The 15,820-nt window shown below is 35.4% G+C and overlaps 1 protein-coding gene across 1 annotated transcript in view; it reads right to left on the bottom strand.

The window, feature by feature from the left end:
* NKCC (sodium potassium chloride cotransporter) overlaps positions 1 to 15,820 on the bottom strand; it is a 52,183-nt gene that overhangs the window by 18,749 nt on the left and 17,614 nt on the right. The window contains exons 2-4 of the mRNA XM_085946252.1: positions 3,798 to 3,875; positions 2,562 to 2,742; positions 994 to 1,253 (exon numbers count right to left, since the gene is read on the bottom strand). Coding sequence (XP_085802378.1) covers positions 994 to 1,253; positions 2,562 to 2,742; positions 3,798 to 3,875 — 519 coding nt within the window. The remainder of the gene's footprint in view (positions 1 to 993; positions 1,254 to 2,561; positions 2,743 to 3,797; positions 3,876 to 15,820) is intronic.

Genomic DNA, 15,820 nt, shown 5'->3' with positions numbered 1-15,820 from the left:
TTCATTCGATAGTGCGGTGCCAAATTGTCCTGGCGTCCAGTTGTTCCAGTCTCTCATAGATGGCATTGGCGAAGGTGGCCTGTTAGATGGATGTAAACGTTGAGTAAATGAAAAAAATAACCACTTGGAGGGTCATACACAGTGAATTTCATTATAATTATTTTAAATAAGTGGGTTAATATTTTCCTATATAAATTATAAAAAAATATACATTTTCTAGCAAAGGTTATTGGACGAACAGTTTCTAATATAAATAGATGTCAGTGGTGAAGGGTGGAGGTAGGCTGTTAAGATCCGACATAAATAGTGCACACTAAACTTTGTCAGTCAAACGTATTTGTTTTCATTGAACTAATACTACAATGTGTTGATAGTGTCTTAGTTAATAAAATTCAATTAAACCCTGCCTAATCCAAGCCATAGTAAATAGAAGTCAAAAAATATTAGTTTATCTATAAAATACCTAAAATTATACGTTTAAATCTTACATCATTTTTATCTATTATGGTTTGGTTTAGGCAGGGTTTAACGAATTTAAAAATACGAACCAACACCATCTGTAATATGTATTCTTCACTGAACGAAAACAAATAACTATGACTGAAAAAGTGTGTACTATGTTTGTTGGATCTCCCATAGCGTACGTAAACTATTATGGTTTGATTTAGGCAGGGTTTAATTGAATTTTTAAAACTAACCAGCGCCATTTGCAAATTGTATTCTTAGTTCAATGAAAACAAATAAAAGAATGACTGACAAAGTTTAGTGTGCACTGTTTACGTCGAATCTCAACAACCTAACTTCATTACTCGCAACCGATAGATGTTGCTGGTTTCTTATAAGGTATCTGGAGACTGGAGACTAAGACACAAGGAAGGAAGAGCTCATATAGTAAGCTGAGGGAGGATAATTGTGGAACCCAAGGCTTGACTTGGACAGTGGCGCCATTGGAAATTAGGATGGATTTTTGACAGGTTACACAGTTAGGTTTACCTGAGCCTTGCTTTCCCACTCCATTCCGACGGCGCAGATCAGGACCATCACGACAAGCGCTATGCAGCCTATAATTCTGACATCATTGTCGCCCCCGTCGACGATCTGAAGACCCTGGCTCTTCAGGAGGTCGTTGAGAGAATTGCAGAATCCTATCGTGTTCATACTAGCTGCTACAGAGTTCGCAAAAGCAAACACTATACCGACTGATGCCCCGAACTCTGGTCCGAGAGAACGCGATATTATATAGTAAATTCCACCTGAAAAAATAACGATCATTCACGATTAATACTTTGGACGCTGAAGACGCACCTGGCGCGTAATGATCAGGCGGCCGATCGATGTAATTAACGTGAATTTTAAAGGTGGTAATTAAAAACTCATTATCTAGTCAGCAGCAAATGAGACTGTTCACGAAATTAAGAACATCTGATAAGTATTTCTACATACACCTCCTACAAGTGTAGGGAAACCACGAACAGATTAATAAGACAGAGTTGCGAAAGCATTTTAGTTTATGACTTAAGGGCGATGCTTATACCAGCAGAATACCAGCAGAGGCACCTAGCGGAAAAATACGAAGCTTGCAATTTGATATTTTTTTTTGATAATTTACTATTTCAACTGTATTAATAAATAAATATGTATCTGAAAACATTAAAAAGATTTTATTTTAGGTATGGTCCCAATATTGAAGCTTGATTTGATATAAATAAAAAGGATTTCAAGTTAAAAACATTTATATTTTTATAAAAATCGATATTTTTTAAAATAAATATAAAAAATATTAAAACGATGAATTAGTCAAAAATCTACACGGTAAAAAATTGAAAACTTAATAAACTAAATTTTAATAATAAATATATCCATAAAATATAATGGAATAATAACGTCACTCGTGACATACAATAATTGTAAGTTTACCTTTGTCTTAAAAAAATAAATCTTTGTAATGTTTTCAGATACATATTGATTAATTAATACAGTTGAAATTGTAAATTATCAAAAAAATGTCTCAAATTGCAAGCTTCTTATTTTTCGGCTGGTATAAGGATCCCCCTTAATGAATGTCAGGTACACTGAATGTCCTCAAATATTACGAATATTGAATGCGATAACTAATGCATATTATTTTATCACAGACGAAACTATTAAAAATAGAAATTGTAACCTCTTAAAGCCACACTCGGAAGATAACCCACGTCTATTATTTTTGTGTTCCCTATGTTGCAAATTAAATGTTTCCTGTAATTTTATGTTCGTTATAATTAAATGTATCTATTTATTGTGAAAAGTATGATACGTTCGCAATATGAAATGAACATAATACAAATAAAGCAGTTGAAACAGTAGGTATGTCCATTTAAAAATTAAATACTTACTGAAAAGAATTTTGTAATGAAAAAAATCATAATATAAATTCACTCTCAATAAGTATAATTGATTTATTTATATAAAATTACAATTATGAATTCAGGAGGTTTAAATTATGACAATTAAATTTAAAGATAAGTGATTAAAATAAAGCAAAATGTAATGAAAATTTCAGAAGAGAGAGAAAGTATTACCTCCTTTTACTTCTCCATTTGTACTTATGGCTGATAATGAGAGGGTTGTGATAATGCAGACAACTGACGATATTCCGATGATTAGAAGAGTATATCCAATTCCTGACTGCGCCACTACCCAGGAAAGCCTGAGGAACAGCATCACCCCCCAAATGTTGAGAAGGCATGGTATCAAGACTCCCTGTAGATTATAACAACAAAATAACATCAGGGGGCTGGTTTCTATAAGGGAGGACGTGTGCCGCGTAGGTCAAAATGGAGATTTTATACTATTTTCAAAGCATGATCCTGGACAATGTTGTAGATAATCTATTTAAGTATATAAATTGAAAAAAAAACGATTTTTTTCCGGTTTGGTACATTTTCAAATACGCGCGTTAACATGATCTTACTCCTTACTTCATTTATCGTTTGTCAATTTATGGCTACGGCCGTATGTTGTAGCGTAACCACTGGGAAATGCCAATAGAAATGGCGTATTTCAAAAAAATACTACCTTATTCTTAGGTCAATAATTATTATAAAGCAAACATTATTCGTAGAATGTTTATCACATTTGAATGGTCAAAGACATAGCTTATAAACAGTATCTTTAGAATTATCTTCAAATGTGTAAATCTTGCCCATTATTTGAATAATAAAATGCCTAATTCTTGTCAAATTTGGGATCACACAGATTATAAAATATATTTTTTTATCGTAAATATGTCACTATATAATGTTAACATGAATTTTACTAATGGTTTTGTAAATGCGTTTAAAAATTAATAAATCTAAACAATATTAACACCACTGCACATGGATGTAAGTACCGAAATATGACTATATTCTAAAACATTAGAGCGAGAGGTTTAAAAGAATACTATTTTATGTAATAAAAATACTTTATGCAGTCATCAAATGTTTAAAATAAATATAAAGGATAATAAGGCTTCAAAATTATATAAATATATTATCTACAACGTTTAAGGAATGTCCAGGATCATGCTTTGAAAATAGCATAAAATCGCCATTTTGATCTACGCTGAGCATGTGGGCCGTTAAGCCGTTTCCACATTGGCAACAAGTTGTTGGCAATCTCACTAAATTTCGATTAAAATAATTTTTGGTCAAACAAATTTTGATAATTATTATTACAAGGAAATTGTCACATGTTTTATTGCAGTGCATATTTCTATTTCTTTTAACACTAACAAACAGTCGCTATTTAACTTAATAAACTGTGAGGTTATTTACCTGAATCCATCCTAATTTTATTCCGACGTGCTGATGACCTTCCGGTGCATTTGGGTCTACAACGTCTCCCGACTCGTCCTGAAAATAAAAACAATTACTTTACAATCATTATCTTAACCTTGTATTGACTGAAATAATTTAACCTAAGGTTACATTGTAGTAACAGTGACAGTAAAATGTTGTCAGGATTTTTATGTTTCGATTATTTTTTAAACTGAGATATTGCTACTTTCTCATGATGCAACAGCATCCTCTGCTTCGTGGAAAACCGTCACTGAGTGGTAATATTTGTATTCGTTCCTTCATTCGCCGCCTCTATGAAACGCATGACCTGCCTACCCCCACGAGTCAATACGTTTAATAAAATTATATAGTTTATTAGTTTCTTTTTTTCAATTGATAGAAAAAGTGTTACTTGCCCGATGTGCTGAATGAGGAGTGTGCGCTTTACTAATCGAAAGATCTACGAAACGATTCTGCCTGTAGCCATTGGTTTTTATTTCGTTTGTCGTGCAAATCATGACGGTTTGTTGTTACTTACTAGTCACGCTTGCATTATAACGGCGCTGATTTACGGTAGCGAATCATGGCTCAGAGCAACCGTATACTGAGCTTCAAGAACAGATGTTTGCGACGGATAATGTGTGTGCGGTGGTGGTATAACTTTAGAGAAGTAACGAGGAGAACGCACCGAGCAGCCTGTAGATGTCAGAAGAGAACTTCAACCTGGCTTGCATGTTCTTCAAGCCAACTGGATTCCGGCGTCCTGGAAGGCCGTTAAATACTATTTATAGAGTGTAACAATGCAAGAAGACTGGCTAGCGACAGGGATCCTTGGAGGCACCGTGTGGTGTCCATATGCTCCAGCTAAGGAGGGATATAGCCGAAGAGAAAGAAGAAAAAGACTAGTCACAGGGGATCACTTACATAAGAATTGTGTACCGAGTATAGTTAAAAGTAAATCGCGAATTTTTTGGAGTTTCCGAACCGAGAAAGGACTTAGTCAGGGATGTGTTTTATCTACCCAGTTATTCAATATATATGTAGAGCATATAATGCGGAGAGCCCTAGATCATTGGCAAGGCGGAATAACAATTGGTGGCCAGAAAATAAACAACTTAAGATTCGCATAATATGATAACACATTAATCGCTGCGGATGAAAGAGAACTCACAGAGCTGCTACACCGGGTAGAGGAAGAGAGTTGCAAATACGGCCTCCTTATTAATAGGATTAAGACCAAGTTAATGGTTGTCGATCGGGCTGACCTTCTACCAACAGCAAGTACACCACAACGTAGAAACAGTGGATGAGTTTGTGTATCTGGGATCGACCATTAGTGGAAAACGCGGATGTAAAGCGGGAATATGAAGGCGCATGCATACAGATTGCAAAAATGGGATGACACGTCTTACGACTACCTATAGTGAAGGATCGGGGAATTTCGATTTCCACAAAAATGATGCTTGTGCAAACATTAGTGTTCTCTATATATTATTCGGAGTCGAGTCATGGACCATAAAGGCAAGGGAGCGGAAGGCAATTAATGCATTTGAGACTTGGTATTGGCACCGAATGCTTTTCATTTCTTGGAAAGAATACTGGACGAACCAGTAAATCATCCAAAGACTGCAGATAAAGGAACGGCTCTCAACAATATGTCTGAGACGCATTCTGCAGTCTTTTGGACATATCGTCCGGTGCGGACCGGAAAACCTGGAGAGAGGGGTGGCCTCCAGGAAAGGCAAAGCAGAGGAAGAGCGTCTGCGCGTTGGAACGACCAAGTGAATGAACTGACTGGGGGGCAGCATTCATTCTGATATGAGAGAAGCGGAAGATCGAGAAGAATGGAAAGTCTTGGTCACTTAAAGGATGGCAAAATTAAAAAGTGGTCACAATCCTCAACCATGAGTGTACGACAAGAAGAAGATAGTTAAATATTATGGTATTATATTGTGTTGCACGGAGCTTTATATGTAAATTTGTTTGAGTGACTAATAATTATTAATTTCTAGTTTGTCTGTTCAACAAAGCAATAACACAACTCTAAGGCCGTTAATCTATAGAACTGATAATACCAAATGGTAAATACCAATAGGTACGATCTATTAAATATTTGTAATCACCACATCATAAGTTTTCATGCAAACAAATGAATTGTCATAACTACTAATAAATATCTTTATTTACAAACAGTTGCCACCCGTCATAATATAATAAACAAAATGAAACTAAGAACTGCAATAAACTTTCTGCTTTTGTAAGTAAACTATAATTGTGAAGCAATACAGTTTACACAATTCATTTGTCATTTAATTTCACAAAAAATTGCATACTTTTCGAATTATTAATACAGAGCGGAATTGAGACTCGGTTGTTCTTTTTTTTTTTTTAAATAAAATTTCATCTATAAAGGAATCTGATTTTTTAAATTTTAGAAGTTATACCTTATGGGTAGTGGGTGAGTAAAATTGAGAGCTGCGCGCGCACAACGTTACGAAAGTGCGCGACAGTATGAAGTTAGCTGCGAATCAGTCAGTTTGATAGTAGAATTTTTCCGTTGCCTAGGCAACGAATTTATTATTGTCGGCATTTGCAATTCCTTACGTAGACAAACGATTAAACGTCAGAGTGACAGTAATGTTGTTACTTTCAAAATAAAAACAACGAGATATAATTATAAAATTTAGTAATTTAAGTTAAAGTGTACAGAAATAAACAAACGGCTCTCCAATAAGCGGCCCTTTTTCTTGAGTGTGTAATTTAACAAGACAATTAAGAGCTAGTCGAAGAATCTAGGTTATCACAAGTTTTGTTTTTGCTTTGTTACGCCAAAGTAGTATAACTTCTAACGCACGTAAATAAGTACACACGCCGATTTTTTTTTATCAAACGTCTACTCTGTAGAGACATATGATTATCTTAAAATCAGACATGGTCAATATAATATATATATATATATTATATAATGTACCAGGGAAGTCAGAAATATTGGAAGTGGGTTGAATCCTGGGTGAGGATGTAATAAGCTTTAAATCTCGAGTGTGGAGGAATATGTAACACACGTTAAAGAAGAATTATGAAATTTTCAATAGCTTGATTTGTATCATAACGCACATTCAATATTGGTAATATTTCAGGACACTCAGCGCGCTTTGCGTTCTTGAGTGTTATGGCCTGACCGTCATAAAGTAATAGCATTTTTTTAAGTGAGCGATTATGTTTGCTGGAATGAAAAAATATTATGAGCAGACCTGTTAGAACCCCCATTTTTGATAGGTTAAAAAGTAAAAAAAAATGAATGGGATTCGATTTTAGTTCTTTAACAAATCGAAATACAAACCCACTTTTTTATACCCACCCACCCATAATATAATTAAATTAGGAATAGGTATTTTATCTCAATTATAAAACACAAAAAGGTGTATTTTCAAAAAGGCGTGCTTAAGTGGACATCATGATTTGTGGGTATTCAACTATATTAGTAAAAAAAAAAAAATTGTAGAAGATTACATCGAAACGTACAACCGTTATGCATATATAATTAATTAGTATTTTTGGAATAATTGTATTCCGATAGTTTAACAATAATATGAAAAAACATTAATTTGATCTTCTATATTCTCTAACAATGTCTCAATGTTAGGACGTGATAGGATGGAAGCAGCGCTCGAAATGGAAAGTTTTACGAACCGGAGCGCTCGATAATTTTACGAAAATATCAACTATATTATACTATACTACATTAATTGTAAATGTGATTTATAAAAATAAGTGTTATTTTTTTATTATATGAAATATCTAGCTCAGACGGTCAAATTAATATTTCCACGAGACGGAGCGATAATTTTGTGGATTTTATGAACCGGAACGGCGCTCCGGTGCGTTCCGGTCCATTTCAAGCTTTGGGTGGAAGAAGAGAAGAAGAATGTGTTCTCTAACATCGACATTATACCTACAAGATAAGAGGGTTATGATATCGGTTCTAAATTAATTGTAGGGTTCTAATGGTACCAATCTTCGGTTATATAACATACATAATTCTGAAAACACTCATGACAAAATATAGCCAATAGAAAAAATCTTTTCCGAAAAATTAAGACACCCGGCAGGAATCGAACCTACGTCTCTTGGGTTTCGCGCCCTGTGCATTAACTATGCTACGACTGCCATGCTTAATTGCGACCAATTTTAACTATTGGCCTTATAAATACCTGCTCATAAGCGCTCTCTAAAATGAGTTACGGTAGGCAATCGATTTCAAGAGACGTGGGTTCAATTCCTGCCGGGTGTCTTACTGTTTTCGAAAAGGATTTTTCCTATTGGCTATATTTTCTCATGCGTGTTTTCAGAATTATGTATGTTCAATAATTAGAATGGTAAATTCTTAAATATTGTGAATTATTCGTCGAATAAAATAAATGGTTAATCACAATATGTAAGATAAGTCATAATAATTCTGGAATCTGTCTTACAATTTTCATGAATGTACTACTAGGTATTTGTAGATAGATAACTAGATACATATTATTATTTACCCCTTAATCCAGCTCTGGTCTGAATTGAATATTATTTATACAATTTACATGGAATCATTAGCAAGTCGTGAGAATAGAATTGAGAGAATTTGCTCTTTTATCATAATTGTGTTTGAGATGGACGGCCTCGCGTGGCCGCCATTTTACCTAATGGACAACTCGTGACAGCTCACTGGTTACTTCCGACATTATCCGCTTCAGACTGCAAGCCGCCAGTCATAAACTAAGGCTCTATTCAGACTTGGTGCTGAAGTAAATGTTGTAACAAATTAGCTGGTAAAACTTTACGCAAAGAAGTTTACCAGCGCATCTATTCTATACACAAGACTGCTATCGGCAGCTATCGAAATATTAGCACTTATTGTAACAATTACAATAAGTTAGTCATGGTCTCCACATCCTGAAGTGGGCCCCCAGGCTAGGATTTTTGGCGGCCCTCCTACCTATCGAGAAAGATAATGGCAGCGTGACGCTCTATAGTAGCGTTTTCCAAACGGTGTACGCGGTAAAATTAATGTATTATATTTAATGTTTTTTGTATATTTTAATAGATCTATTTGAATTATGGAGTTGTCGAGTATCGATACACAATTATATATTGTATTGTAAAATTTTAAATAATAACAGTATTGAAGTAATTACTTTATTTTACTATTATAGAGAATTTGTGATTGTGTTTATATCATACATCTGGTCGACTCGCCGCACCGGGCCCTTCCTGAGCCCGGGCCCCCAGGGTAGAGCCCTGTCAGCCCCCCCTTTGTGGGGCCATGAAGCTAGTTGTAGTTGTTACAATAAGTGCTATGTTTTAACAGCACCTCTCTTGGGTGTGTTAAATTTTAGAGCGAGATGGACAGTTTTGACTGTTTAGACGGCTAATTTATTGTAACAATTATAATCCTTTGATACAAACATGTGAAAACTACCCTTGATAGCTGCCGATAGCAGTGTTGTGTATAGAATAGATGCGCTGATGGGTTGGGTAATTAATTATTTAGTTAGCTGATCAACGAATGTGTTTATGAATTAATATCGCTGTTCGGCTCGTATAGTGAACTTTGAAACCAAACTCAAATCCGTCAATTTGGATAAATAACCAAACGAAGATAAAACTGTGCTCTTACTAGCTTGCATATGATAAAAATAGGCATCTACCCACTTTAAATGAATATGGTAATAATTGGATATTTCGTAAAGGGGTTGGAATTGAAATAAAATTACGCTGTACTATGTGGCCAGAAAATAAACAACTTAAGATTCGCAGATGATACCACACTAATCGCTGCTGATGAAAGAGAACTCACAAAGCTGCTACACCGGGTAGAGGAATAGAGTCGCAAATACGGCCTCCTTATTAATAGGAATAAGACCAAGTTAATGGTTGTTGATCGAGCCAACCTTCTACTAACACCAAGTACACTCCAAAACCTCGAAACAGTCGACGAGTTGATATATCTGGGATCGACCATCAGTGGAAAGGGCGGATGCGAAGCGGAAATAAGAAGGCGCACACAGATTGAAAAAAATGCGATGACACGCCTTACCACACTATATGAAAGAATTGCGGAATTTCGATTGCCACAAAAATGATGCTTATGCAAACATTAGTGTTCTCGATATTTCTATACGGAGTCGAGTCGTGGACCCTGAAGGCAAGGGAACGGAAGGCAATTGATGCCTTTGAAATGTGGTGTTGGCGCTGAATGCTTCGCATTTCTTGAACGGAGCACAGGACGAGCCAGTCAATCATCCAGAGACTGAAGATAAAGGAACGGCTCTCGACGATATGTCTGAGAAGAATTCTGCAGTTTTTTGGACATATTGTCAGGCGCAGACCGGACAACCTGGAGAGACTGGTATTTTTGGGTAGCCTCCAGGGAAAGCGAAGCAGAGGAAGAGTGTCTGCGAGATGGAGCGACCAAGTGAAAGAGCTGACTCCATTCTGCCCTGAGAGAAGCGGAAGATCGAGAAGGATGGAAAGTGTTGGCGCTCAAAGGATTGCGAAATTTAAATGTGGTCACGATCCTCAGCCATGAGTGCACGACCGAGAAGAAGAGAGATGTATACTATAGTAGGTAAAGTACCAGAAAATTGATCTTGAAATCACGGGAATAATAGTGGAATCTCAGTGTTACGGAAGTAGTAGCGGTCATGCGAGTTCTGATTTTTATTTGACAGTCTATTTTTGTTAACCAAAACATAGCAAAAATGTATAAAATTGGTAATGCGTTAAACTTTTTATAGGCACATAAATTTTCTAATTGCATTTTTATTGTTCCAATAAATAACTATATTTCTCTTCATCAAAGATATCGTAGATGTTATTCCTTTTCATCACAATAACGGAGACGTTAAGCTTAAAAGTTATATATACGCAGTAGCGAGGGGTGGAAGTAGGCTGTTAAGATTTGACATAAATAGTGCACACTAAACTTTGTCAGTTATACTTATTTGTTTTCGTTGAATTAATAATACATATTACAGATTGCGTTTGTTAGTTTTTTTTAATTCATTCAGCCCTACCTTACCAAACCATAATCGATAAAAAATATTCTTCTGCCTATAAAATATCTAAAATTATGTATGATTTAATGGCATAATATTAGATATTTTATAGATAAACGAATACTTTTTGACTGTTATTCAATATGGCTTGGATTAGACAGGTTTTAATTGAATTTTAAAAACTAACAAACATTATCTACACATTGATACACCTACACGTGGATTATGCACGGCCGCCTTCCACAGCGCTGTATTGCGACATAATGAATATTTAATTGCTCACATTTTTTCCCGAACGGAGCCGCACGGGACCGATTATTTGCAACCATGAACCTCGGTGCTTAAGACTGACTCTAGGAATGTGAGGAAGTGAGGCAGCCGGCGTGATGCGCCCTGTGTACCCGCGTACTGATGCTTAAGATTTTAATCTGATTCTACGGAAGAGTCGGGATTATCCCGCTCTCCATACGACGCTGCAAATTTTTCAAATGCCGCAAAATTGGCCTCTGTTGCAATCAGGTCCGCGTGGCTAATTGGGCCCATGTGAGGACGGACCCTGGCAAACAGCTCCGCTCGTTCGGTTTCCATAAACAGGCAATCCCAGAGGACGTGTTCAGCGTCTTGTTGGTCATGCCCGCAGGTACAACCCGGCCCATCTTCGATTAAGCGAAACCCATGAAGCTTGGCGGCGAAGTTGCCATGGCCGGTGAGGAACTGGCTAGTCCAGTGCGACGGTTGAAGTCTCCGCGTTTGGTGCCTGCGGTATACGTCTGGAGAAAAACGATAAGTATGCCTCCAGTTCAATGAAAACATATTCGTTTGACTGACAAAGTTTAGTATGTATTATTTATGTCAGATCTTAACAGCCTGCTTCCACCCTTCGCCACTGATATAACGAATCTTTAGTCAGACTTACCTACGTATATAACTATAAACTATCTTAAAAATTATATTCTATTATACTAATTTTATAATATGTACAATAATTCATAATTAAACATCATAATGAAATAAAGTAGTGTATCTAATCCCGGGATTGAAAAAATTTAATCTCTAAATCCAGAGATTGTGAAAATTGGATCTCCTATTATTTACATGATATGTTATAATAATATTAGAGAAGTTGTAAATTAAAAACAACATATTGATAAGATATAAAAATGTGTTTGGACTGAATATGATAACTTTGTAATCATATTATACATTATTTCACAGAAGATCGATTTCAATCTTTCAAAATCCGCTTTATATCAAATACTTATTTACGATCAAAGTGATTACTTAGTCAAAAGTAAATAATTAAAAAAATAATGATAAATAATGTAATCATTATGTAGTCATATAACGTATCTCAAAATAACCCAAAAGTAATACAGTTTTAATCCATAATTTGTAACGTCATCTCAAAAACATACCATGTATGTTTCTTAGGTATTCTGAATTAAGTGTGTTTAAGGGGGGACATGCTCGTCGAAGGTCAAAATTGAGTTTTTATTGTATTTTCAAACCATGATCCTGGACACTCCTTAAACGTTGTAGATAATCTATTTATATAATTTTGAAGCCTTATTATCCTTTATAGTTATTTTAAACATTTGATGACTGCATAAAGTATTTTTGTTACATAAAATAGTATTATTTTAAACCTCTCGCTCTAATGTTTTAGAATATAGTCATATTTCGGCACATAACTGTGCAGTGGTGTTAAGATTTTTTACATTTATTAATTTTTAAACGCATTTATAAAACCATTAGTATAATTTATTACGAGATAATTTTTGTAAAATATTCACGATAAAAAAATATATTGATAATCAATTTCGGCCTACGACGAGCACGTGGGCCGTTAATAACTTATTCTAAATGCATCCCTAAATCTAGAATACAAAATAGTTCTATTAAGTTCTAATTAATTTTTATTTCCAACAACAGTAATAGTTGTATCACAGTTCATCGTAAGCTATTGTATCGGAAACCGATGGACGTATAAATAACATTGAGATCAAATTCATATCCAAATAAGACTCTTATCCATTTCGTCCATTTCGAAAAAATATCCATAATAATTAATCGGGTATTGATTGAAGGCAGTCGTAGCCGCCGGGGCTTAAAAAATATAACAAGTGTCACTGACTTCCATATTTACCCAACCTTCTACTTAAAACGTCTCGTCGCTTCAACTATGAACTAATGTACTTTTCCGGGTACATTCCTCATACTTAGACACTCCGCGTTATGATAATAGCGACAGACACATGGTCTGCAGTTGTAACTTAGGATGGTCACTTACGAGTTATTGTGAACTGCTGCATCCCAAAAACGGTTATCGAATGCGCGTAGCACAATGATCGTTAGTGTCCATTTGTGTCGTCCGCGCTGTTTTGTCTTTTAGACTCGTCGTGACAAAATATTAAAGCAAGAATTGGAGAACCCAGCTGGTTGCACCAATTTATGAGTACCACGGGTTTTAAGGAGGTCACAGGACATGCGTATTGTACAATGCCGAAAGGAGTGGGACCAACCCACTCAGAAGGTTATACAGTCAAATTATCCGGCTCATGAGGTCCTGATGAAGAATAAGAAGTAATCTTCCATTTACCTAAATAGTTTGTGTTTTTGGGTGGGGGTTCGGACCCAAAACTACCCCCTTTATGTGCGCGCCTGACCAAACCAATAAGAGATGGAAATTTTGGAATTGCAACACAATGATGTTTTAAAGAAAGTACCTACCTATTTTAGTAGGAAAATGTTATATTGGCGAAGAATCATTTTTTTGCCACAAGTTTTAGAAATGATAAATTTTCATATCGCATGATTGATTAACATAAAAATATGCATGCATCATTTTGAATTTACACATCAGATTTTAAAGTGGATATAGATAATTTGACCAAGGAAAATCAGTCACAAAAATTTCATTAAAACAGGTCAAGTTAAGGCAGTGATATATTATATAAATTGTGTTCTGTTTTTAATAGTGAAATTAAAATTTGAACTTTTCATAGGAAAGTTAATAATTATAATAAGATTGATCCACCGTGGGTAATACGCAAATAAAACGGTTTTACAAGGCCGCACAATACCATCTCTCTTTAATATTAATGCTCTGAGGCTGCGAAGCAATTAAAATAAGAATATCATATAATTATAATACCTTGGGATAATAATATAATATTAAAGTGTCGATAAAAATTACTATCATGACAAAAACAGATTTCAAAGTGTTGCAATTTCTCTAAAAATACGAGTCAATATTATTGTAAACTTACTCATACATATGGTTCTATTAACATTACTGTTGCATGTGCAATGTCAATCTATATATATATAAAACAAAGTCGGGTTAGTTACACCATTTATAACTCAAGAACAGCTGGACCGATTTTTATGATCTTTAATTTGTTGGATTTGTCTCCACCCCGAATAGCAGAATAACTATTAAAACATTGGATAAATCACAGAAAAAATGAATTATGAAGAAAATTCATTTTCTCATATATTTTGTATGGAACGGCTTTTGACTGATATCGATGAATTTGAAGGATGAACCTCGCGCGTTGAAAAAGTAAGAAAATCACAAAAAAATTAAATCCATATACAACGCCATCTCTGATACATGACAGAAACAATAAACAAGAAACAAACAAACAAAAGAAAGAATGATAGTCGAAACGACTAACTATCAATTGTGTAGTGTGCCCAACATTTCGTGCTTCATGTCAACAGCTCAATTTGCTTGAAAACGATACTCATTGGGATGTGACAATCGCTGAAGCAATTATTTTTGCATCGAGTACAAGGATGACATGTTAGAAGACATTTTACATCGAATTCGTGTCAGTTCAGGAAATCCCAATTTCGAGGTGAATGAGGAGATACATAACCAGGCTTTGCTTCTGATCGAATACATGTGTTACCTCATGTGCGGTAGTTTGTTAGTCAAGTTAGGAATGCCAACGCTACATCGTGGAATGAATGACGCTTTCAATCGAGAATTGGAACGTGAACGTGAATATGATCGAGATGCATTGAACCAATCAGTTCGAACGAATGTGCCACTGTTAAACCACCAACAGAAAGAAGTGTACGATACGTTAATGAAGGCAATTGATGATGGAAATGGTGGCTTATTTTTCCTCGACGCGCTCGGTGGAACTGGGAAGACATTCTTTATGCCATTGATTTCGTTTCCGCTGAATTTTTGCAATTTCATCTCAACTAAGGACGAACTCATCAACAAAGTGTTCCCGAACATCAATTCCAACACCCAAAATCACAATTGGTTGAGTGAACGAGCATTCTTGCGGCAAAGAACAAAGATGTGGATTACTTAAACTTTACAATTCAAAATCGAATCGTTGGTCCACTGCATTCCTTTAAATCTATCGACTGTGTAACAAACGAAGACGAAGCAACCAACTATCCAACTGAATTTTTAAATCCATTGGATCTGCTTGGTTTGCCACCACACAATTTACAACTGAAGGTTGGCTCGGTAGTCATTATGCTTTGATGTACCATCCATCCACGAGAAATAGATGTCAGCCACTTGCTTAACCTATTAGGACCATACTCTGACTCATGCACAAATTTAAAAACAATATGTGAACTTGCCAGACCCAGGATTCGAACCTGAGACCCTCGACACTATAGACCGGCGCTTAATCCACGTGGTCATCGTGGGTGTACAGTACAGTGTGTACAGTTCAATGTAATTAAAATACTTTTCATTTTGATTTGATTTTTGCACATTTATAGAACTTATTCATGTTGAGTATTCATTTAATTCAGCTAATAAGTTAACACAAGATTATTGATTCTGAGGCGGTGCGAAGTTCGCCGGGTCAGCTAGTATAAGAATAATTTGAAAAAGTGTTAAAGATAGGGTAAGACAATAAGCTAGACTAGACTAGATTATTGTTTTACCCTATCAGCGCATCTATTCTATGTACAAGACTGCTTTCGGCCCTCTACGGCAGC

The sequence above is a fragment of the Rhyacophila brunnea genome, unplaced genomic scaffold (genome assembly GCF_057557595.1).
Source record: "Rhyacophila brunnea isolate RB1 unplaced genomic scaffold, BYU_Rbru_1.0 scaffold_19, whole genome shotgun sequence".
NCBI lineage: Eukaryota > Metazoa > Arthropoda > Insecta > Trichoptera > Rhyacophilidae > Rhyacophila > Rhyacophila brunnea.
Note: the sequence above shows the minus strand (reverse complement) of the source record. Positions and strands in the feature narration are given on the sequence as shown.